This window comes from Staurois parvus, unplaced genomic scaffold, assembly GCF_062004578.1.
Source record: "Staurois parvus isolate SC_StPar_1 unplaced genomic scaffold, SC_StPar_1.0 ptg000381l, whole genome shotgun sequence".
In the NCBI taxonomy this organism is placed as follows: domain Eukaryota; kingdom Metazoa; phylum Chordata; class Amphibia; order Anura; family Ranidae; genus Staurois; species Staurois parvus.
Genome location: NW_028318177.1, coordinates 1,299,886 through 1,323,125, shown reverse-complemented (window position 1 = coordinate 1,323,125; position 23,240 = coordinate 1,299,886). Strand labels below are relative to the sequence as shown.

Below are 23,240 nucleotides of genomic sequence, written 5' to 3'. Positions count from 1 at the left end.
TGGGTATGAAGGTGCCCATGGCTAAAGCGTTAAAATAGGTGCACATAAAGGTGGAAAGTAATGTCAGGAATTTCTGATAGTAGACATTAGTAAACCCATCGGGGCCCAGGCTCTTCCTTTTGGGGAGCTCTTTAATAACAATGGCTGTATTCAATTTATTTTTATTGTCTCCTGATCTATAAACTACATTAAATAGCCATTTTTAAATGTTTATTTAGCACACGTTCACTTAAACATATGTTAATTATAATTTTAAAGTGTATGTCAGGGCAAAATATAAAAATGTATACAGTGCATCTCTGTAATACATGCACATATCCTCATGTTTTATCTCTTTAAAAATGCTGCGAGTACAGAGAATACCTGCTGATCTGCTAAAAATCCAGTGAGCACTGAACATCTTGTAGTGCGCTGACATCTCTTCCTTTGCTGCAGTTAAATCCCAGCCAATGTTGTCAGGGCTGCCAAGTTCTCCCTCGCCACTGTTTGGTAGCTCAAAGAAAGAACTGGGCAGCCCTGACAACACTATGTGGAATTTTAATGCAGCAGAGGCAGAGTTGTCAACTCACAAAGGAAGTTAGGAGCTCACAAGATTTTATTATTCTGTACCTACAACATTTCTAAAGAGACAAAAAACACTGCAGGTGAATTGTATATGTTTTGGCTAGGCATACATTTTATTATGCTGCTCATTTATTGATCGTGCTATAATATTTTGAACATTATGATTTTAGCATTTAATTGCAAGAGGACTCATGCACACTTGATTTAAAACATGCTATATTTACAAGCGTTTTTTAGCTTTTTTTTTTCCTGCCTCTAAACTCCCCTCCATGTTAACCTATGTGTCCATGCATACTATAGGCATTTACAGGAGGTTAGAGGAAAAAAAAAAAAACATATCACTTGTGTGTTCAAGAGGAGCATTTTGACAGAAAAAGCACCTGATGCGCCTTTACATGCATACAAAGACATGGTAACGCTAGGTGTTTTTAGCACTTGAGCGTTTTTCTTTTCAATGGCCCGGAATAAATTAAAAGTAAGAGAAAAGTTTAAAAGAGCCCCGGTGTGCATGAAGCCTTCAACTCCTGTCCCCTGTTGTCAGTAACGATGCTGTAATGCTGAAGATAATATTTGTTAGCAAGGTACCTTGGTAATAGGAGCTTCAATAGTCATTGAATGTATTCTAGCCATTGAAGAATGCCGCCTTTGTGAACTACCTAAAATACAGAAAGAAAGATTCAGTAAAATGTCCGTACATTCATGGAAAGTTTCTGGTTATATATCTAAGGCAGAGTCATGGATGTGGTTTGTCTGCTGCCTAGACTAAGACATTTTTATATATCAAGCAGGTAGTAGTAGTGGGTCTATGTCTGTGGATCTGTGTGGTGTACTGGGGCTTAAAACAACAGCTTTAGGTATATTACTTACATGTACTGAAATATGTCTCACGAAGTGCAGGCTGCTGGATTCTGTAGAAATCTTCACTGCAGGGCTATCTTGTCCTCTTCCTACTGCTGAAATTCCAGCGCTGTGGGGTAACAGCTTTGCGTCTCCGGGCTCAGCTGCACTGTATATGATTCAATAATCATATATAGTGCAGCTATATAATCCCAAAACCGAACTCCTCGTCTTTCCCCCTGCCCACACCCCCCCCCCCATCCTATCCATCACCACCACCAACACCACTATCACTCCCGCCTCGCAAGCCAAAGTCCTTGGCGTCATTCTTGACTCGAACCTCTCCTTCCTCCCTCATGTCAAATCACTTACAAACACCTGCAGGCTCCATCTCCGCAATATTGCCAAGATACGTGCCTTCCTCACCCCAGACACCACCAAACTTCTTGTACACTCCCTCATCATCTCACGCCTTGACTACTGCAACTCTCTTCTCACTGGCCTACCCAAGTGCAGGCTCTCCCCGCTCCAGACCATCCTGAACTCAGCGGCCAGACTCATCCACCTCACCACCCGCTCCACCTCTGCCACCCCCCTCTGCCTCTCCCTCCACTGGCTCCCGATTGCCCAACGCATCAAATTTAAACTTCTAATCCTGACCTACAAAGCCGTTCATAACACTGCCCCTGACTACCTCACCAACCTGATCCCCAAGTACCGGCCTACCCGTACCCTTCGCTCCTCACAGGACCTCCTTCTATCCTGCTCCCTGGTCTCCTCCTCCCATGCACGACTGCAGGACTTCTCCAGGTCCTCCCCTATCCTCTGAAACTCACTGCCCCAATCCATCCGACTGTCGCCTTCCCTCCCCACATTCAGGCGCTCCCTCAAAACCCATCTTTTCAGGGAAGCCTACCCCACCCTCACCTAACGGCCTTTCTCCCTCATTCCTCCCACCACTTCATCCCCCTCAGCCACTTCATTCCCCTCAGCCACTTCCTATTGTTCCACTACCCCCTCCCTCCTAGATTGTAAGCTTGAAAGAGTAGGGCCCTCTTACCCCTCCTACGCTGTCTGTTTTTGTTGTACTGTTTCATGTATTGTCCCCCCTATTGTACAGCGCTGAGCAAACCCTTTGGCGCTATATAAACTCAATGTAATAATAATAATAAGAACAAGCTCCCTCTTGTCTTCTCTTCCATTCAGAAAAGCATTTTCACAGATTCCACTGCCCGTACCACGATCTGTGAATGGAGTCTGATCCGTCACAGTATTCTCTCCTCCATTCACAGATCATGTTACAGGCAGTGTAACTGGTGAAAGAAATTATCAACTGTTCTCAACTCCAAATGCTACATACTGTACATAGACGAACTGCTAACTGGCCACCAATCAAGTCAGAGACTAGTGTTAGAAGTTGGCACATCACATACTGTATGTAAAGGCTACAAATGAATCAGGTAAGTCACTGGTTACTGCTTTATATAGGGAGTACCATAATACTCAAATGCATAAGTTACGGCTGAACCCCTGCAAGCAGCTTAATACACAGTTGTAATACAGAGGAGGGAACTCTGTTAGCTTCCAAAACAATTGCAATTATGTTAGCTAGTCACCCTGCCAGAAGGCCCATGATGTAACCTGCAGCACAACATCCAGACTGCTGATTTAACAATGAAGCAGCAACAGCACACTGATGAGCCATCCCTATGCTCACTCTGCTCTCTTCTCCTGCCAGCAGCCTCACTGAGTGAACTGACTGGAGGCTGACTGGCTCCTAGTACTGCCATTCCTTTTTCAAGTGTGAGCACTTTTGTGAAGTGTGATAACAGGAGGTTACAATCGATAAAATGAATGTACTTACACTGCTTGCATTTTAAACAGATTTAATTGTATCTAATTAATACAAATCTGTGCTAATTCATATTTTTTATTTCTGCCTGGAATTCTGCTTTAACATAGGTCTATTTTTTCTCTTAAATCTAAGTGCTAATATACCACCCTAACCCATCCATCATTTGGGAGAAGGAATGCTGCTGACATTACCCTGTACTACTATTCTGTCTTCAAAGTAAAACTATGGCTTTCCATTACTCTAACAACTATGAAAAACAGTCTAAGTTATTAAGAAACTATATAATACATTCACAATGAAGCTGGGTAAGACTCAGGCGATGGTGGTGCCACTGAGCAGCTTGTTGAGCTCTTCATTGCTGACAGCTAACTGTAAGTGTCGAAGGGGTGAGGCGGGTCTTGTAGTCATGGGTGGTATCGCTGACCAGTCGAGGATCTCCACCATCAGTTACTCAAGGGCGGCAGCCACATAGATGACAACTTCGTCCTGGACCTGCTCCACATAGTTGCCCTTCCTGAGCAGATGGGGAACAAGACCGTCTGCAAAATGTGGAGCAGCCTAAGATGATTTCGCCTTGGCCATAAACCGGCTATAGATGGTACAAATCCCAGCTGAGATTCGAACCATCAATGGGCAGGCTGATTGTAGCATTGATCGACTTGGGTACAACCAGCATTTCGGATTTCTGCATGTGATTATTGCCAGCAGATACAGCCGCTAACAATAATCACTATGTTCTTCCAGCAGGGACGGCTCCCTGCGCCCCCTGGCAAAAGAAGAGCTGCACGGGAAGGATTCCCCCATCAACACTGACTGTGTTGATGGGGCAATCTTCTTTCCTGCAACCAGTGGTTACAGCACCACTGGTTGCTGACTTAGTCTGAACCTAGTCTCCTTGTCTGCCATTTCCAGACATGAGTTGCTTTGCTTATTGTAGTCAACTCATTGCCTCCATCAGAGGTGTAACTATAGTGGTTGCAATTGCTACCCGGCCCCATACTGCAGGGGGCCCCTGCGTTTGTCTACACCTGGATAGGAGGGGCAATGGGGTGATATATAGAAGAACTGATCCACTCCATTTTTCTCCTGCTGGAAGCCCTGCTTTTCTCCTGCTCTGCAGGAGCCAAAAGAAAAATGGAAGGGATCTCTTCTCCTATATGCCTCCCCTCCAATCCACCCTGGTGCTAGGTGTCCCCCCACACCCCCCACACACACACACTCTGGATCCAGCTCCTACCGCCAGGTAATTTAAGGGACATGCCCCCTGCCCTGGCAACCTTCCTCTCTAACTCTCTGCTACAGCAGATTCTTGAGTATAACAGAAAAGACAGTGCCCAGCACCTGAGCTACTATAGTGTGACAAGTGTCCTATTGTTATACTACCCCCCCTCCTGCCGCACTGCCTCCTCCTGTCACACTAATCCCCTCTTCTGTCACACTGCCCAAGTACCTTTCTTCGATGTAATATAGATAAAAAAGAGTATACCCGCGCTGACTAATAATACAAGGCAGCTGGCACAAATAAGCAGTATATAAACATAATGAAAGTAAAAGTGAAAAGTGCAGCACTAAACAAATGATGAAATAATAAGATTATTATGTCAGATTGGATGAAACGCGTAAGAGAGGAGTTTTCAGTGCTTACATCATGCCACTGCGCGATTCCGGGTCGGCAGCGGCCACTTATGTAAGCTGGCATTTCTCTAGTTGCTTTTTATTTGATTTTACATATTTATTCACTCAATTTACAATAAATACTACACTATTGGAAGTATATTCTTTGCTCCTGGGAAGCTTTATTTTTATCAGTGCCCGGGCAGAAAGAATGGCATATATTCATCGGTATCTATGACAAGACACATGCGTTTCTGCTTGATTATATGGGCGTTTATGCTGCTGTAGTGGCAGCCAACATCTCTGGTGAGTTCAAAATTCACTGGGAGACAGTGGTGGCATGTTTAAAGTGAAATTGTCTTTTCTACAATCAAGAGCACTTGTATATGGTGGTGGATGGACATTTATTTAACACTTTATTCATTTGTTTATATGGACTTTCTTTGATGTGATGGCTGCATTTGTTTTCTTTTTTAGACTTTCTTTTATTTTCATCTGGGGATTTGGCCAGTAAGTCTTTTATCTTTCAGAACAAGCTCTCCTGCAGATGTAGCAGTTAGAGGGATATGACAAACCATCTCCCACTGACAGGAGTGCTTACAATAATCAGCTTTTATTTATGTAAATCCTTTATCCCAAAAGCATCCTGATGCTTTCAGGATGGAGAGCGAGGGAAGGGTCCAGTAAATATGACATTTACCGGACCCCTTCTTTTTCTGAATGGAAACAGTAAGTAATCGATACCAAGAATGAACAGGAAGCTCTATATAGAGACATTCCTGTCCATTCATTCTGTGCAGCTGAGTCTGCAGACATGGAGATTGAGGACTATGTCCTCAATCTTCTTTCTCTGTCTCAAAGGTGAAACATCAGAGGTCTATTTAGACCCCTGATATTTCCCCAAACCCTTAATGGGGCTCCTAAAATTTTTTAAAAAAAATGATAAAGAATAATACAAATAAAAGAAGAAAAAAAAAATAACAATACAATTAAATGGTAAAAAATACTATAAAAATAAAAAAAAATAAAAATTACTGACCCTGTCCACTACATTACTGACAAAGTCCATGGCCGTACTGACTGACATTATTAACAGTCCTACTGACACCACTGGCAGAACTACCATGGTTGCCAAGGTTGCACTTGCAACTGGACCCTGGTGTTCCGCCACCGTGGGGAGCCAAGACAGCAGGAAGAGGTTCCACTGTAAAACATGTAAAGGGTATTCGCTGCGGGGCTGTAATAAAGAGCCCTGCAATGGGAATAAAGGATCCTGGGATTAGTTGGAAGGGCCCCAAGCACAGAGGGAAAAGCCCAGGCCGGTGTTCAGAGGACCCTTCACGGTTTCTTGCACTGGGGCCCTTAAGGTTCTAGTTACGCCTCTGGCGTCCATGGCCAGCAGCGGGGCTGTGTGTAAACAGGAACTGCACTCTGGATCTCTGCTGGATGTGATTCTGCTGAATGCTGGAGGGGTATCCTCACAGCTCAGAGTGAGTTAGACTTCCGGGTACTCGGGGAACTATGGCAATGTGTTTTGGGGGCTCCTCCCCTTTTGTAAAGCCAGAGCATCTCTAAGGAGCAAGAGGATTTAAATAATGGCCAGGGATACTTGGCAGTCTCACATTAACATACACTGGACAGCAATTTCCGGGCAGTCCAATATAAACACAGGGCATTAGTGTAACATGTAGCATTCCCACACATACTAAATATGAACTTAAAGTGTAACTATAGGCAAAGCTTTTTTTTTTTTTTTTTTTAAGTTTTGGATAGAGTGGAGAAGGAAGAGAACACTTGTCAGCTTTTACTGCAGTCTGTGCCCCTATTAGGGAGATTCACCCTTTCTATTTGTCCTTTTTACCGCTATTGTTGAAAATGAACGTTAAAGAAGATCTCACATTTTGGGTTGTCCCCAGAACAGTATTAGAGAAGAAATCTTCCAATGGGGGCACTAGTTCTGGTGACACGCTAGGATTCTTTAACTTTGGAGGGATTTCCTCTCACTTCCTGTTTTGCCTATGGGACGGGAAGATAAGGGAAATCACCCCAAAAGTACAAAGTTGGCATTAAAAAAACCCCAACCTTCTCTAACTTTTACCAAATGATAAAAGGTTTTTCTTTTAGTTACACTTTAACCACCTCCCATCTGTCCGTTGTATATAAATGGCCGGACGGTGGCAGTGCAGGGTCGGGTGGCCATTTATAAAAGACCTCCCCGCCCCCTGCTTGTGCATGCTCCCTGGGAGCATGCAGCACCGCGATCCAGTGCCCGCTGTGTCCTCCAGACACAGTGGAACACCGATCGTCGTACGGGACCTCTCTGCGAGGTCCTGATCATGTGATCACTGATTGGCCAATCAGTGATCACATGCAGAGTAGTAAGCAACATGTCACTTCTGACATCATTACTTACTCTGTGTGAAATCTGTAAATGATCACAGAGGTCACATGGTACAAGGCTATTCACAACAGCCTTGTACCATGTGACAAGCTGTGACCAATCACAGCTCACACAGTAGTTCTCAATGGCTGCAAGAATGCAGCCAGAGAGAAGGAGAAATGATTGCTTTTATAGCCTTCATGGGTGTAAAAGCAATCAGTGTAAAAAAAAAAAAATCATCACCCCCCACAAGTAGTACAGTGTCACTATGGTGATACTGTACTGCTAGGGTGACAGTATGTAAAAAAAAAAAACAAAAAAACATAAATAATAATATAAAAAATAAAAACGTAAAATAAATGTTTAAAAATTATAATTTTTGGTATTAAACTAATTTGGGTTATTTTTTTTTCTTAAAAAGATAGCGGAATAAATTTTGGCCAAGATTTATGATGAAATATTATTTATTTGCCAAATTATATAAGAAAAACACTTTTTTTCAAATTTTTTCATTTACATAGCAAAAAAAATAAAAATCCCAGTAGTGAATAAATACCACCAAAATAAAGCTTTATCTGTCTCAAAAAAAATGCTAAAAAATTCATATGGGTACAGTGTTGCATGACCGCGCAATTGTCATTCAAAGTGTGATAGCGCTGAAAGCTGAAAATTGGCCTGGACAGGAAGGGGGTGAAAGTGCCCGGACTGGAAGTGGTTAAGCAACATAAGCTAAAACTGACAGTGTTAGTACTTGTTCACCACTTGCTCTCCAGAGGATTTACCTCCCTTCCTGACCAGGCCATTTTTTTGTGATACAGTGCTGCTTTATTTTAACTTACAATTGCGCGGTCATGCAACACTGTACATAAATGAAATTTATGTCCTTCTTTCCCCACAAATAGAGCTTTCTTTTGGTGGTTTTTGATCACCTGTACAATTTTTATTTTTTGTGCTATAAACTAAAAAACCCGGGACCCAGTGATTGACATCTGTTGTTGCCTATTGGGGTTCGGGTGGGGTGTGCACCCTCTACCAGGAAATGCAAATTATATATATATATATATATATATACACACACACACACATGATTTTGCGCAGCCCTGCCGCCCTGTAGCAGTAGTTCTACTATAGAGTGGCGGGGAAGTGGTTAATTACAAGTAAAACACATTTTAAAAAATGCACCAACGGAAAACTACTAAAATCAGCCATATCATTAAAATAGCATAGCAGATGTCTAATGTTTGGCTCCCCAAAACACAAAGGAATGAAAATAAACATAAATTTTGATGTAAGGAAGATAAGGATGTTTATAAAACTTGTACAAACACCATATGTAAATATTAAATGATAATCAAATTGCCCTATAGTAAAATATATGATACGATTTGATGCTCATATTTTACTATAGGGCAATTTGATTCACATATAATATTTCCAAATGTTGTTTGTATAAGTTTTATAAACATCCTTATCTTCCTTACATCAAAATGTATGTTTATTTGCATCCCCTTGTGTGAATGAGCCAAACGTTAGGCATCAGCTATGTATTCCATTTTTATGATTTAGTAGATTGTATTAGTCTTCTGCTTGTGCATTTTTTTTACATATCGTAATGTCTGTTCAATGTATGTACTAAAATTGTCAGTTTTTAAAGGGTTGATTTTTAATACTTTATGCATTTCTGTGCATGTTACTTTTTACACTAACCCTATATATTAATATGGGACTGCCCTAATATCACTGGCCATCATATGTTAATAAGGGGCTGCTCCAAAACTGCTGGCCAGTATATGTTAATGCTGGAATTCCCAATATCTCTGCCCATTATTCCAATCACCTTGCTCCTTGATAATGCCCTGGCCACCAGCAAGTGAAGTTCACTGTGAATTGAGAAGATGTCTCTACTCTTCAGCATTTGGCGGGTCTGCCACATTCGTTGGAGATCCAGGACATTGTTTGCCCGCATGCTAGCCATGGAGGGCTGCTGGTGGACAACTTCTGGTATATTGTGAGTGTATTTTATGATTTCTTTATCTGTTTTAATGCACAAGGGTTACTGTACCTTGTTCCCTCCCTTCTGTTTTTATACTCTATTAAAAATGTGCTGCAGCATTTAATTGTAAGTGTGTATAAACTTACAGTTTTCTCTTTGTCTTCCAGCAAAGCCACACAAACGCCTGTTTATCTTGCAAGTGACTTCTATCTCATGCAGCTTCCTGTAATCGGATGGCAACGATGCTGCACTGCTCCTGATTCAGAGCAGAGTTGCCACTCTCTTGTAGGCTGTGTCTGCTTGCAGGGGGTGTGGATAATATTATTTCCACTACTGATTCACACGCATACAGCTTGTCAATCAGCAGCTGGCCAAACCTGGTCATGTCCACTGCTGTCTGTATTTACAGTACTGCCTCTGTTTCTGAAACCCTACCACCATGAGCTGCAGTGTCTATGAGGGGGAGCATGTGAGACATAAATGACAGAGGGTTTGGCTCACTCAGCGGAGTGATTTTTTTTTTTCACTCATGAGGCTTATACATCCAATAACTGGATTTGAGAACGGTTTAGACTGTCACACAGGGGCCTTTAGATGTAATTTAACAAACATTCACCTGTCAGTAGAATTACCAAAACTAAATGTCAGTTTTCCTTGTGAGGAAAATGGGTTAAAGACCTATTCTTCTCACTTGTTTAAGTTTGCATACCGTCACTTCCTCGGGAGGTGGTTGACCTGACGTCTAAGGAGCCTTTCCGCCTGTCCTTGTGTCTGCAGCTCTGGATATCTGTGGGAAGACAAAAAAAAAAAATGTTTGTTTGAACCTTACTGAACTTTACTAAGACTTCTGTTATCAGTGTGAGCAAAACAGCCTTCACCATTCCTACAATATGAAACTTAACTCTACACCAATAAAACCACATCCACTGACGACACAGCATTAATCATCTACCTTATTTGGTTTAAATGGAGAGCTGTAAATGGTATTCGTAAAACACACTTATGTTTATAACTAAGGTATGGGATAATAGTAAAATAAATTCAGTGAATAATAAAAGAATTTGCATAAAAGATATTTTTGTAAGCTTTTATATACAATATATTCCTAGAAATCTTGTGTATAATTAACCTTCTTTAAATCACTCCACCATCACTTGCCTTTTCTTACTGGGTATTATATAGTGGAGTTTCGCTACCAAGAGAGCTGCTGTTACTTATCCCTATCCACCAATCAGATTCAAGGGTTGTGATTTTCTAGGGTGGTGGGAGGAAATGCTGTTAGCTGTTAACTTAATGCTTGCACAGTGCTTCACCAAGCTAAGCACAGGTTGAACGGCCATATAGAAATAGGTTGAGTTTTGGGTGAGGTGGATAGGATATCTAGAACCATCATAGAACCAGGGGCAGACTGAGCATTTGGAAACTAGGGCACTGCCCGAGGGCCCCCATGAGATGCCCCTGGTACCTTTTTCATAGGCTTTTTTGAGTTTGGGCAAGGACACAGGGGCCCCATGATCCCCTATTGCCCGGGGGCCCCATGAGTTGTCAGTCCGCCCCTGCATAGGACCCAAATTTTGCCAGGAAATTGACTTTTGCTCACCTATCTGTACATTTAGCACAGTCTTTACCTACCCGTTTAAGACATTGTACATTGGCAGTCTGGGGCTCCATGCACACTAGTGTTTTTTAAGCTCCTAGAAGCTATTATCAGCATTTTTTTTCTGCTCCTAAAAGCTAAATAGTGTTATCCTATGTGTCCATGCACACTGTTTTACGCTGTTAGCATTTTTTGAGCTTCAGCATCTAGGAGCCGAAAAAAAAAATGCTTTTGTAAAGTTTTTTTGGAGTGCTTTTCCAGCAGAAAAAAAAACTAAACGCTGCTAAAATGCTCCTAACAGCTTTTTTTTTTCTCAACATGTACTGTAAAAACACTAATAAAACGCTAACGCTCCTAAACGCTTCTGAACGGTACTAAAATGCTGCCAAAAACACGATTACTAGTGTTTTTAATCCAGCGTTTTTTGAGCTTCAAAAAAATGCTAGCTTGCACGGAGCCAGAAAGTGTATTTCATCCTGTGAATTTGAAAGTGTACTCCTTCCAATAAAATTTTAAAGGATAGGAATGCTTTTAGAGCACTTACCCTTTTCTATCCACTTCCTCCACTTTCGGGCTCCACGTGCACAGAAAAAAAGCTAAACGCTGCCAAACACTACTAAATCACTCCTTAAAGAATTTTTCCTGGCCTTTTTTTTTTCATCTACATGTAAAAACGCTACTGCTCCTAAATGCTTCTGTATGGCACTAAAACGTTACTAAAAAATGCTATTATCAGCATATTTTAGCCAGCATTTCTTTAGCTTATAAAAAAAAAAAAACTGCTAGTGTGCATAGAGCCTAAGGCTGTTTTATAACTATCCATAATACTGCCTTCCTCATATCTCTGCTGGGTTGGCTTGCCCATTTCTGCACAGCCTCTAGCTAAAATCTGGAAGCATTAGGAGTGATTCTCACATGTGTGCTGCAACTTCTATTCATTTGAGTCCCAGCCCACCTCGCAGCTTGTGGAAGGGCTTAAAATTGAAATGAATGGTGGACATTAGGCTTTCACCAATACTGGTATCAGTAAGGGCTTGTTCACACTTGGCTGTTTTATCAACGCTTGCCAAACGCCCCTATAGCGTTTGGCAAGCGTTGGTCCGGCGTTTGCGGAGCGTTTTTTAACGCTCAACAAACGCTCCGCAAATGCTGCATGCGCGGTTTAGCGGCGGTTGCTAGGCGTTTGCCGAGCGTTAATAATGCCCCACAAACGCCTATAATGCAGTTTGAGTGGTGTTACCGCTCCGCAAACGCCCCGCAACCGCGTCGCAACTGCCGGCCGGGCGTTTGCGGAGCGGCACCATAGACGAGAATAGGAGGCTTCAACGCCTCCTGACTCGACCAGAAGCAACCGTTTTGCCGCGACGCGACAAAACGGCCTATAATGCAGTTTGAGTGGTGTTACCGCTCCGCAAACGCCCCGCAACCGCGTCGCAACTGCCGGCCGGGCGTTTGCGGAGCGGCACCATAGACGAGAATAGGAGGCTTCAACGCCTCCTGACTCGACCAGAGGCAACCGTTTTGCCGCGACGCGACACGACGCAAACGCTCCCATTAGAACAGCACCATGCAGAATTGCCAGAGGCATTTGGGAAGCGGTAAAAACGCTTCCCACATGCCTCTCTGCCGCCTGCACACAACGCTAGTGTGAACATAGCCTTACAGTCCCGATACTAAGCATTTTCACAAGTACTTGTGCAAATGTTCTAATACCTGAAAACGATACCTTTGCGATGCAATTTCAACCCATACAAAATAAATTGTGCAGTGCAAATGTTCTAATACCTGAAAACGATACCTTTGCGATGCAATTTCAACCCATACAAAATAAATTGCACTGCAAAGAATCGCATGTGATTTGGACAGGAACGCGGTGCAATTCCAGTCCAAATCACATGCGGTTTCCATGCGGGTGCAGTGCAATTTGCAGTGCGACTTGAGACATTCATTTTGTATGGGCTCAAATCACATCTCAAAAGGTATCAGTAATCGATATCGGCAAGTACTTGAGCACAAGTATGTGTACTCATACTCGCCAATAAAAAAACGGTGCAAACCTAGTGCACATGACACGCTGGTGCAGGTCCAACTCTGAAGATGTTTGCCAGGGGCTATGTGGCATCATATGTAGGCTACACAGGGAAAACCCTGGACAGTAGCATTGTAGGTAGAAAATACGGGGGGCAGAAAAGGATATGTGGACTTTAAATGTACTCATCCTTTTAGGATATTAGTATTGCATGTAGTTCCATGTTCTCTATAAACACAATGTCCTTGTGCATTCAGAACTGCTTAGTGAAAACGGAAATTCTTTAAAAGTTTTTCTCCACCTTTACTGTCATTTTGGCTAGTGTGCTTTGAGCCAGCTTTAACAAACTAGGTACAGTGATAGTAAAGTTGGAAATCAGCTTTAACTTTGCAGTAAGGGGGCATTATCCCATTTTTATTGCCTCTAAAGTAACACAAAACTGCAACCGACTGGCATATTTATACATCCTTGTGACTTAAAGTGGTTGGAAAGGCTGAAGGTTTTTTACCTTCATGTATTCTATGCATGAAGGTAAAAAACCTTCTGTGTGCAGCAGTGCCTCCAGCCCCCTGAAAACTTACCTGAGCACCATCGCGATCCAACGATGTAAATGACAACCTCGGCTATTACTTGTCTCTGCCTCCTTATTGGCTGAACGTGGCGAAGGAAATGGGCTTCCCGCATCATGTTCTGGGAAAGCCTAGAGCTTTCAACATTGAAGGGTTCTATTACACCCTACATCAGTAATCTTTCAAGAAATATATAATTACTAGGAGGAATAGATCTAGATCTCAGAGAAATAAAAGCAAGCAAAAACATGGTGAATACCTCCCAAGGATCTTGATCTGGGCTCTCCCAGCATGCTTTATTACCTAGTAATGGCCATGAACAGGCAACATTATGCATGGCCATTATATAATTACGCAGTGGGTGCGTGTCATTATAATAACAGAGACAGTGCAGTTCTGCATTTTCTACTGTACATGCCTATTATGATGTAATGACATGCAGGAGAGAGTCTTTTCCACAGTTTCATCATATTACTACTGTAACACATGGTATTGGGAAATTCTAGTGCACTTTCGGACCAGGTGTACAAGTTATTTGTATCAATCCTACATATTTTTTCAAATAACTAATTAAATTAGAGCTATTGGCAAACCTTTTTTTTCAGCTTGGAAAGAGTAAGGGAGGGTTATAACCCCAGACATATTTTTTGCTTTTACTATCTGTGTCCCATTGCAGGGATTTCCCTTCATTTCCTGTCCCATAGCCAAACAGGAAGTGAGAGGAAATCCCTACAAATTAGGGAATTCTTTGGGGACTCCCAGGCCAACAGAACTAGTGTCCCTATTGGAAGATTTTCCCTTAAATACATTTCTGGGGACCACCCAAAATTTGGGATTTTCTTGTACATTCACTTTCAATGATAATGATAAATCGGACAAATAGAGAGGATGAATTTCCTTAACGAAAGCACAGACAGCAAAAAAAACTGACAGGTGTTCTAATATATCTGTACTCTATTCAAAACTAAAAAAAGTTATACTTCAATTGTTTTGGATAGAGAAGAACATTCTACAGCAAAAGTATTTCCTAAATATAGCAATACATTTCTTCTTGTTGCAACAACCTCTGTGAAAAATAATCTTAAGACACATAGCACTTTTATTTATTGCACCCAATTTTTTTTTTTTTTAAAGTTTAACCTAACTGGCTGTCCTAAAGCAGGGGTCTCCAAACTTTCAAACAAAAGGGCCAATTTACTACCCTTCAAACTGTAGTTGGGCTAGACTGTGGCCAGTGAAAGTAAAAAATGTCCGATGGGAGTAAACAGTGCCATAGGTGGGAGTACAAAAATGACATCATTGGTGTCAGTGGGAGAACTAGTTTCCCCATCTCTGGTGTCGGTGGGAGGAATAGTACATTGTTGGTCTCAGTGGGAGGAATAATGCTCTATCTTTGATATCAGTGGAAGAAATAGTGCCCCAAGGGATGGATAAAGGCAAGCAAAAGGCCACATCTGACCCACGGGCCTAATTTTGGAGACCCCTGTCCTAACTGAACAAAACTGAATATTAACATTTATAGGTAATAACACCCGGAATTGTTGATTTGATTGCCTTCTGCTGGATCAAGTAGTTATTTATTTTTCCCTGCTGAAGCAAATTGGATGATGCTTTATAGGGATTTTTTTTCCTTTCTCTGGATCAACTATGGGTATAGGACTCTGTATATGGTATGGTCTACTGTATATCCCATGCCATGTCCCTCTGATCAATCAAATGACACAGTCTGCAAGTGGCAAACCATGACATAATTTATCACAGACCTCAGACTAATAATTTAGGGAATTCTTCTCTTCAACTCCCAATTCAAATAAATTACACCAGTTTGACTGAAGAAAACATTTGAATCCTATTACCGGAAGAACAAACCTGTTTGAGACTCAGCCTGAACTCGCTCACATTGTTTTTCTACCTGAAAGCAAACATGGACAATCAGTGTTTAATGCCACAGAAAGTACTGAAGATTTACATTATGTATAAGTTACATGAAGAAATACATACCTTGTTGTTGTCATTACACGGCCGACTAATAGACACATAGTGTCTGATCTTTCTGTAAGAAAGAGACTCAGATATCAACTCACATATGTATAAAGTGTGCAGAACCTTACTATGTAGAGCACAGTGGTAAACCGATGTAATCAGGGCTTTTTTATTTTAGCAGAAATGTGGGGGAACACAGTTCTGGCACCTTCAGCACTGAGTGTATGTAATGGCAAGGGGTGCTTGGATGTGTTGGAATTTCCATTGTTGCTGGCTACTCTCGGATCCATTGTTGATGGTGGGTAGGGTGATCTACTGTTCCTGGTGGGGTCTACTGTTCCTGGAGAGGTCTATTGTTGCTAGGGTGTCAACTGTTGCTGAAAAGGGGGGGTCAATTGTTGATCGGAGGGATCTACTGTTGAGCGAAGGGTCTATTGTTGCTGGTGTGTCTAGAGATGCTGGCTACTGGGAGATCTATTGTCGCTGGAGAGGGGTCTATTGTTGCTAAGGGGATCTATTTTGCTGCTTTTCTTGTTATTACCATATTCCATACAAATGACTTAGCACCACAAAATGATACATGGTTCTGTATTCTTTAAAAGGGACAGTGCTCAGAGGTGGGTAGGGGGTGGGGACAAGGAGCAACTTGGATGGGGGGAGTACCTGCACCTATTCTCTGAGAATAAAAAGCCCTGGTGGAATCAATATACCCTGTAATAATTTCAAAAAGTTTCAAAATCAACAATTACATTTTTTTTTAAAAAGTACATTTGGGTTCTAAGTTATTCTCATGCTGAAGAGAGCAAAGTGGTGTTAAATTCCATAACAAATGAGATAGTCAACAAATTAGCACAGTCAAAGTAATGAAAGCAGATTTATGAATGCTTGCTATTGGTTAAGAGGAATTATTTTTCTTTATTATTATGTTCTTTAAAGTCTTATGTCTTCTATAACAATGGACTGAAAGGTCGTCGATGATGTCTGATAAGTCATCTGCCAGTGCAGCATGCTGTCAAGTACTGCAGTTTTGATTATACTTTTTGCGCACAGGTAATCCACATTGCTGTATCAACCTGTGGTATATGCTTTATAACATATATCTTACAATATAATTGTATAATATATACTGTATATATGTATTCTGCAAGGATAAAATACTTAACTATATTTCCAAATACTTTCAAACTTTTTCAGATCCCAGACTTCTTGTGTGCCATTTAGTCTGTACCTATTCATTTATTGTGAAACAAAGCTAAGTTAACCAAGTCTTGTTAGGATTAATACTTTAAGAGCAATAGAAGGGTAGCCATACCTATGTTTCCTGGAGAAAATGCTGCTCCAGGTTCCTTCTAATGCTACATATTACATACATATCATAAAATTAAGAGCATAGTAATCAGGTCAAGTGAGCTTTTTTAATAGGAAGGATCAGTCAGGCTGTCGGCAAGATCATGTAATCTGGAGCATCCTATTTACCAAGATATTGATATTTATTTATTTTTTTGTTAGATTTTCTATACCTTTCATTTGCAAAAATAAAATGTAAGACCAATTTAAATATAACAGTTATAACATGTTATAAAGCGAGGTCCTGTACTCTTGCAAGTTCTCTGGCATTTAAAAAAACAGGTCTAAACATTTCAGATTTTTATTCTATATATTCTAACAGTCCAGGCTGTCAGATCTCCAATGGGGTCATTCAATGCAAGGAATGAGGACATATTAATGGAGGGCACTATGGCCATTGAGGAGATGTCACCACCATGCCCTTCATTCATAGCTTTTGATGCAGAAAGCAGCATCATCACCATGTTAGCTCTTTCTTCACCTCTTAGGATCATTCATTGCTGGAGAAGATAGGGAGAGGAAGATAACCTAGCATATCATGTGACTGGCCATAAGATAGACCAGAAAAAAGGTAAGTACAGTATATTAAAAAAAATGGATTTCATACAGGCTGGATGAGCTTCCAGGGAGGAGGGAATATCACCTAGGCTGGAACCATAGAACCTGGAGTTGGGCTTTACTGCACTTGTACTTGTTCAGGGTCAGTGACTCAGAAAACATGACTGCAACTGAATCAAGTCAGATAGCTAGAATTTTCACAAGCAGAAGTCAGCCATCGCAGTCCACATATTTCCAACCCACGTATAGAATATATATATATGACAGCTGCCACCACTCCACTGATTTCATTTCTAAAGCTCCAGGGTGTGACACTGTCCACGAGATCCGTTCTCACTGAAATAAAGTATTATTTTGTTCTTGACATAAAGAAAGAACACAGCCAAATTAGCTACACTATCTGCCACCTCTTTACAAGAATGAAAGTCAAAATTACATACCCTCGATGTCCAAAAACAGGAATTATCTTCACATTTTGCTGGATATTGTCACCATTTTTGTTTTTGGCATAGTAAACACCTTCCCACTCCTGTTATAAAACATACACACAAGCTAAATTTTATTCAGCAGTAAAATATCTTATCAATCAAAATCTCTAAAAAGTCATGTTTAATTACAAAATGATATAATAGTACTAGTGATCAATATTAAACAAATGCACTTAAAGTGTTACTAAACCCAGGACTCAGCATTCACTATATCTGGTCTCCCACAGTACATACAACATGGAAGTGCAATTATATTCGTAAATATAAACTGCTAAATACCTTTTCTTGTCAGCAGTATATAGCAGTCTTGTGACTTCTATCAGTGTCCTGCTGAGCACTGGTTAAAGCTTATAGGAGGAGTTTTCTTTCTCCTCTAACTGTCCTATCAGGCTACATAACCCCTGGCCCTTTGTCTGGACAGTGCTGATTGGCCCTGTGCTGATCACATGCACCCACCCAAAGAAAAAAAAACTATCAATACACACTAAACTGAGTATGTGCAAAGTGACTCATAGGGCTTTGTACTATCAGCAGATAGATTGGGGACAGTAGAGGGGGGGATCAGAGAAGACAGGATCAAATAGCCTTTTTACACAATGCAGAGGATTAACCCCTTAGGTTCCACAGTGAGTATAACAAGTATGCTTTATTGCATATAAACACTAATTTTACTGGTGTGGGTTTAGCAAAAATCCAAGCAATTCTATTTGCAGGGACACAAATGGGGCATTATGGTGGATTTTTTTTTTTTTGGGGGGGGGGGGGTTTCTGCACCAAACACATTAGTGCTCCTCCTCCATTCACAGAACTCATTGCCTAACAGCAGGAGTTCTGTGAACGGCGGAAGGGGCAGGCAAGCAAATCCTTCACACTCGCAGCCGCTGTTAACCTCTACAGCACTGGGAGACTGCCGCACTGGGCACTAATGTAGTTGGTGCTGTATACTACAAATGAATGTACTAAACTTCAGCTTTAACCCCATTTAATTTTGTTGTGGTGAGAGGAACTGTTGAGATCACAGAGACTCATACAGGCCGAATATCGAATAAAACCCTGCCCTGCTACTTTCAAGATAGATTACTATATTTTGGGTGGGGCTGACTATTAAGTAGTTACACTAAATAAATACGTATATAAATACATAAATATATAGTGAGAGTAACTACATTATCTAGCACAAAGAAAATATCTAACATAACTAGAAAAGGTCTACTTAATTTAAATTTAAAATGAAATGTTCTAATTTTGAGCAAAGTTATTATTTTCAGTTAAGCTTAATTATTATATTTAAACAGATGTAATGTGTTACTTTTATATAAATGTGTAAAAAAATTGATATTTACCTTTCCAGACTTAATACAAGAATTAATATTATCTAAGAAATCTGATTTTTTTTCATTATTAGGCACTTCAATTAGTTCTTTTCCATATAATTCTTCCTTCTGATAACCCATTGTGGTTTCAAAAGCTGGATTCACATACTAAAACGAAAAGTCACATAATTGTCACTTCAGTTACAATGAGAATTTTTCCATGCAAAAGACTGTCCTATTCACCAGTTAATGCCCTGTACACACCATCAGTTTTTCTTTCATTCAACCCAGCAGGCTGAAAGAAAAAAACCTGACAGATTGCTGTACTAACACAAGCGGTGTTAGTACAGTGATCTCCCCCCCACTGTGCTATTGTGTTCTGAGAGGGGGACTGCCTCCCCGCCAAACCACTCCCGTCAGCGCCACCTGTCATTGGCCGAGAGTACTGATCGGAAGCCGATCGGCAGACCTTTTTTTTGGTCATGTCCCTTCGAAAGAAGCCGGATGAACATCTGGCTTCTGACGGACTGTCTGCCATACACACGGGCCGAATGTCGGCAGTTTTCTATTGAACTGGTCGATACTGCCAAATATTCGGTCCATTCAGGGCTTAAAGTAAAATGGTTTTGGAGTATCCTCAGGACTGGAAAACAGAAACTATTCGAACAGCATGGCATGACACTAAAATAAGCCAACTATTAGATTTGAAATACAATAATATATATGGGATTTACACAATAATAGCAAAGTGCAGTAACTCATAGTAAACCATAACTTTTCACTGCTCTAAGCTGATGAAAGGTAAATCTTTTACTCTGTGTGCTGCAACTTTAAGCATAGTCATTGCACACTGTATTGCGTATTTTTTAGCATTGACAAACCCACAGGGATAAATACTTTGGAGGGGTTTGTCTTGGTGGAAAATTTCTGAAACCAACAACTAATCATTCTCTTTTCTCCACAGAAAAGAAAACAAATCTTTCACCATATGTGCTCTGTACTACAGTCAAGCCATGAATTACATTTGAAGTATGTTCCAGTGACAAGCAATCCAGGTAAGGATGGTCAGGTTTCTCCTTGGCTACTACTGCGAGTGGTCTGCCCTTCAGTGGCTACCCTAAAGCCCTGTACATGAGATGAGAATAAGAGACAAATGATAGTTTGGGGTTTTTTTGCATGCTAGTCTCATATTGAAAATGAATAGTTTACTAAGTTGCGATTATTCTCTTAAGACAGAATACAACTTCAGAAGTGATGTGATGTATTGTATTGTATTCTTTTCTTTATGAGCATGCGCAGGCTTGATCGATATCATTTTTACGGACGAATACTGTACTGATTAAATGAAAAGTATTTCTTCTGTTATTGTACAAGAAATTTTTTTGTGCTTGTCCCTTCGAAAATTTTCACATGAACTGTTGAGATAAGCTCTCGAAAGCTGTGTACTAAAGATCAGATTATTGGACGATCGCCCAGAAAGCGGTATTTTTCGTCCGATATTCTTAACGTGTGTACAAGGATTAATAGTGTCCTATCCACATGCAGCATCTATGTACAAACCCTAATGTTTGTCCAGGTTTAAATGATATAGTCAGCACTCCACAATCTTCACCAAAAGTGGGGTATAATAGTACACAGCAAAAAGGCCAGATGCATGTCAAACCATTACCCTGCTTACATTTTGAAACTCGCCAGACTTTCTTCTGCGTCCTGTATTATTAGGTCACTTTAATTAAGTTTCTGTCCATTTACATTGAGAACATTGGCCCCACACCCGAACTTGCAGGAGTCTTAGCTGGGCAGTGTTTTTAGCTGCTTCATAGTTTCTCAGGTACTGGAAAGTGTCTAAGCTAACAACCCTGTTGAACTTTCACAAACTTCAGTATGCCCAGGGAGACCCAAGATCCTGAGTGTAGGCTATACACTTCTGCCCTAGTCCCACGTACTCCTAAACCCCAATCAATGAATAATTCAATACCAAAGATTCTACTTGCAATTGAGGCTCAGGTATTTGACTGATAAATGTCGGGTGTGCAGGGGCCCTGTGTACAGTATGCAGTCTACAAATTCTACAGGGCATACTGTATATCTACATAACTCACTGCTTTAACTTCTGCTATTGTCAGTTGAAATCTTTACTAATACATTAATTTCACAGAAGAACTCAGACCAGATGACCCACTCATACCTTCATTTGTAGACATCTCAATGTTCATGTTACCCAAATCTGCAGGTTGAAGCTAATTACTCCATAGGAGGTTTGTGATTTTAGCAAGTTGAACATACACTTCAAACATCCAATTATGTCCAGGGGATTTAGTAAAAAACACATGAGCATACTTTAGTAATAGTTCTTTTTTAAGTAAATCTGGCCCACAGTCTCTAGACCAGACAGGAGACCACCATGACATGTTTTACGTGCCAGATCAAGAAAACTAGAGAACAGTAGTAGGTACACTTTAACTAATGTTCTACCTACTTATTTTATATAACAAGCAAGTAATGAAAAAGTGCACACTGATAGTTCACTTTTCAAAAAATACAGTCAAGAATTACCAATTGCCTTATTTAACAAACACCTCTGACTCTACCTTTGGTATAAATTGTCCTTGAGAGGGAATGCTGCCACCTCCATAAGTGCCTACCTGAAGAATTACTTAAAGCAGAACAATATTTAGAAAATTAAGTCCTGCTAGATCGCTTCTTGCTGGTCCCTTTTTCAGGTATAGTTATGTAAAACATTAAAAATAAGTGCCTCTACTGTGTAACATCCAGTAATACACTCTCACCCTGCTCTGCACATACTGAGCTGCTCTCTGTATTTCAGCACTGTGCCGAAAATCATAGCCACTAGAAGCCAATCTGCTGACAGCCTAAATAGATACTGCTGCTCAGGGGCTCTGGGCTTCAGCAATATGGCAGCCTCCAGCAAAAGGAAACAGGAACAATGCTGGAGGTAATTTACAGCACACACTCATTTTGGTAGCATAATCATTAATGTGGAATGTATGTTCCTTGCTAAAGAACATTATATTGTATCAAGCCGTTATGGGTAGCATTCCATGTTAACTTTGTCTTTGACCCAGCAATCCTTACAGTCTGGCCCTGCCTGGAGCCACAGTCTTGCTTCAGAAATTATCATCATCATTCTGCATATGTGAGCTGCAGCCCTATTTATTCCTATAGGAAGCTGTACTCATAGCGGCTCTCCTATGCAGTGCGTCTGAAGCAAGGTCCTGAAGTTTTGGGCAGAACCACATGATAAAGATCACCGAATTGGAAGGTAAGTATTACTCTAGGTAGGCTGCACTCAAGGGTCATGAGGACATGCTATGAAGGACAACTTGTACCAATGGGCCTTAAAAGAGCATCTGTCACGGGGAAGTGGGGGCAAACTGCTTCAGGTATACAGTGCAGGAGACTAGAGGTGAACCCCAAACCTTCCTTTCATGGCCAAATACCAGATTATTCTGACAGGAAAGCTCTGACACCTCTGGATAGGTTTGTTGCTTGCTTTTAAGCTTTGTCTCAGTGTGAAGGAGGTAGGAAGGGATGGGCAAGCTTCTGTACTATCAAGAAGTACCAAAGTGGTGCCTGTCAGAATGGCCTGAGCTTTAGCTATAACTGCAGGTATGTGCAGAAACATCTAGAGCCAGTTACTCACAACTACAGTATGTATACATACAAGTTGAGCAAAGAACCAGTAGTTTTTAAGAGGCTCCATACTTTTCAAGAATTGAAAAATACTCATGACCATTTTCCGGTGGTGCAAGGAAGTTGACAATTGTATCATAAAGCTTTTAAAAGTGTTAACTTTCATACACCTTTCTTGTGTCTTATGGTTCTGAATATTTTTTTTTAAAACTCATGAAAAAAGTGGAGCTGCCAAAAAAAAAAGACTACCCACTTTCCTGTATCTTCTGTACTATACTATACAATGGACCAAACAGCTTTAAGAATTGGCTTCAGCAGGAAACTTCTTTTAATTGCTGTGGTAAAGGATGGCTGTTTAGCAACACATCCATGAAAGTCCCACCAACCTTTGCGCATTTATAAGTGATATAATATTATGCTATAAGTATTCATTTTTATATGTGTTCCTCGTAATAATGC

The 23,240-nt window shown here is 40.8% G+C and overlaps 1 protein-coding gene across 2 annotated transcripts in view; it reads right to left on the bottom strand.

The window, feature by feature from the left end:
* Positions 1-23,240, bottom strand: part of PDE8A (phosphodiesterase 8A) — a 413,353-nt gene that overhangs the window by 44,812 nt on the left and 345,301 nt on the right. For both annotated transcript variants that reach the window (XM_089685705.1, XM_089685704.1), the window contains exons 8-13: positions 19,158-19,295; positions 17,767-17,855; positions 15,440-15,491; positions 15,308-15,350; positions 9,953-10,030; positions 1,150-1,220 (exon numbers count right to left, since the gene is read on the bottom strand). In XM_089685705.1, the coding sequence (XP_089541831.1) occupies positions 1,150-1,220; positions 9,953-10,030; positions 15,308-15,350; positions 15,440-15,491; positions 17,767-17,855; positions 19,158-19,295 (471 nt within the window). The remainder of the gene's footprint in view (positions 1-1,149; positions 1,221-9,952; positions 10,031-15,307; positions 15,351-15,439; positions 15,492-17,766; positions 17,856-19,157; positions 19,296-23,240) is intronic.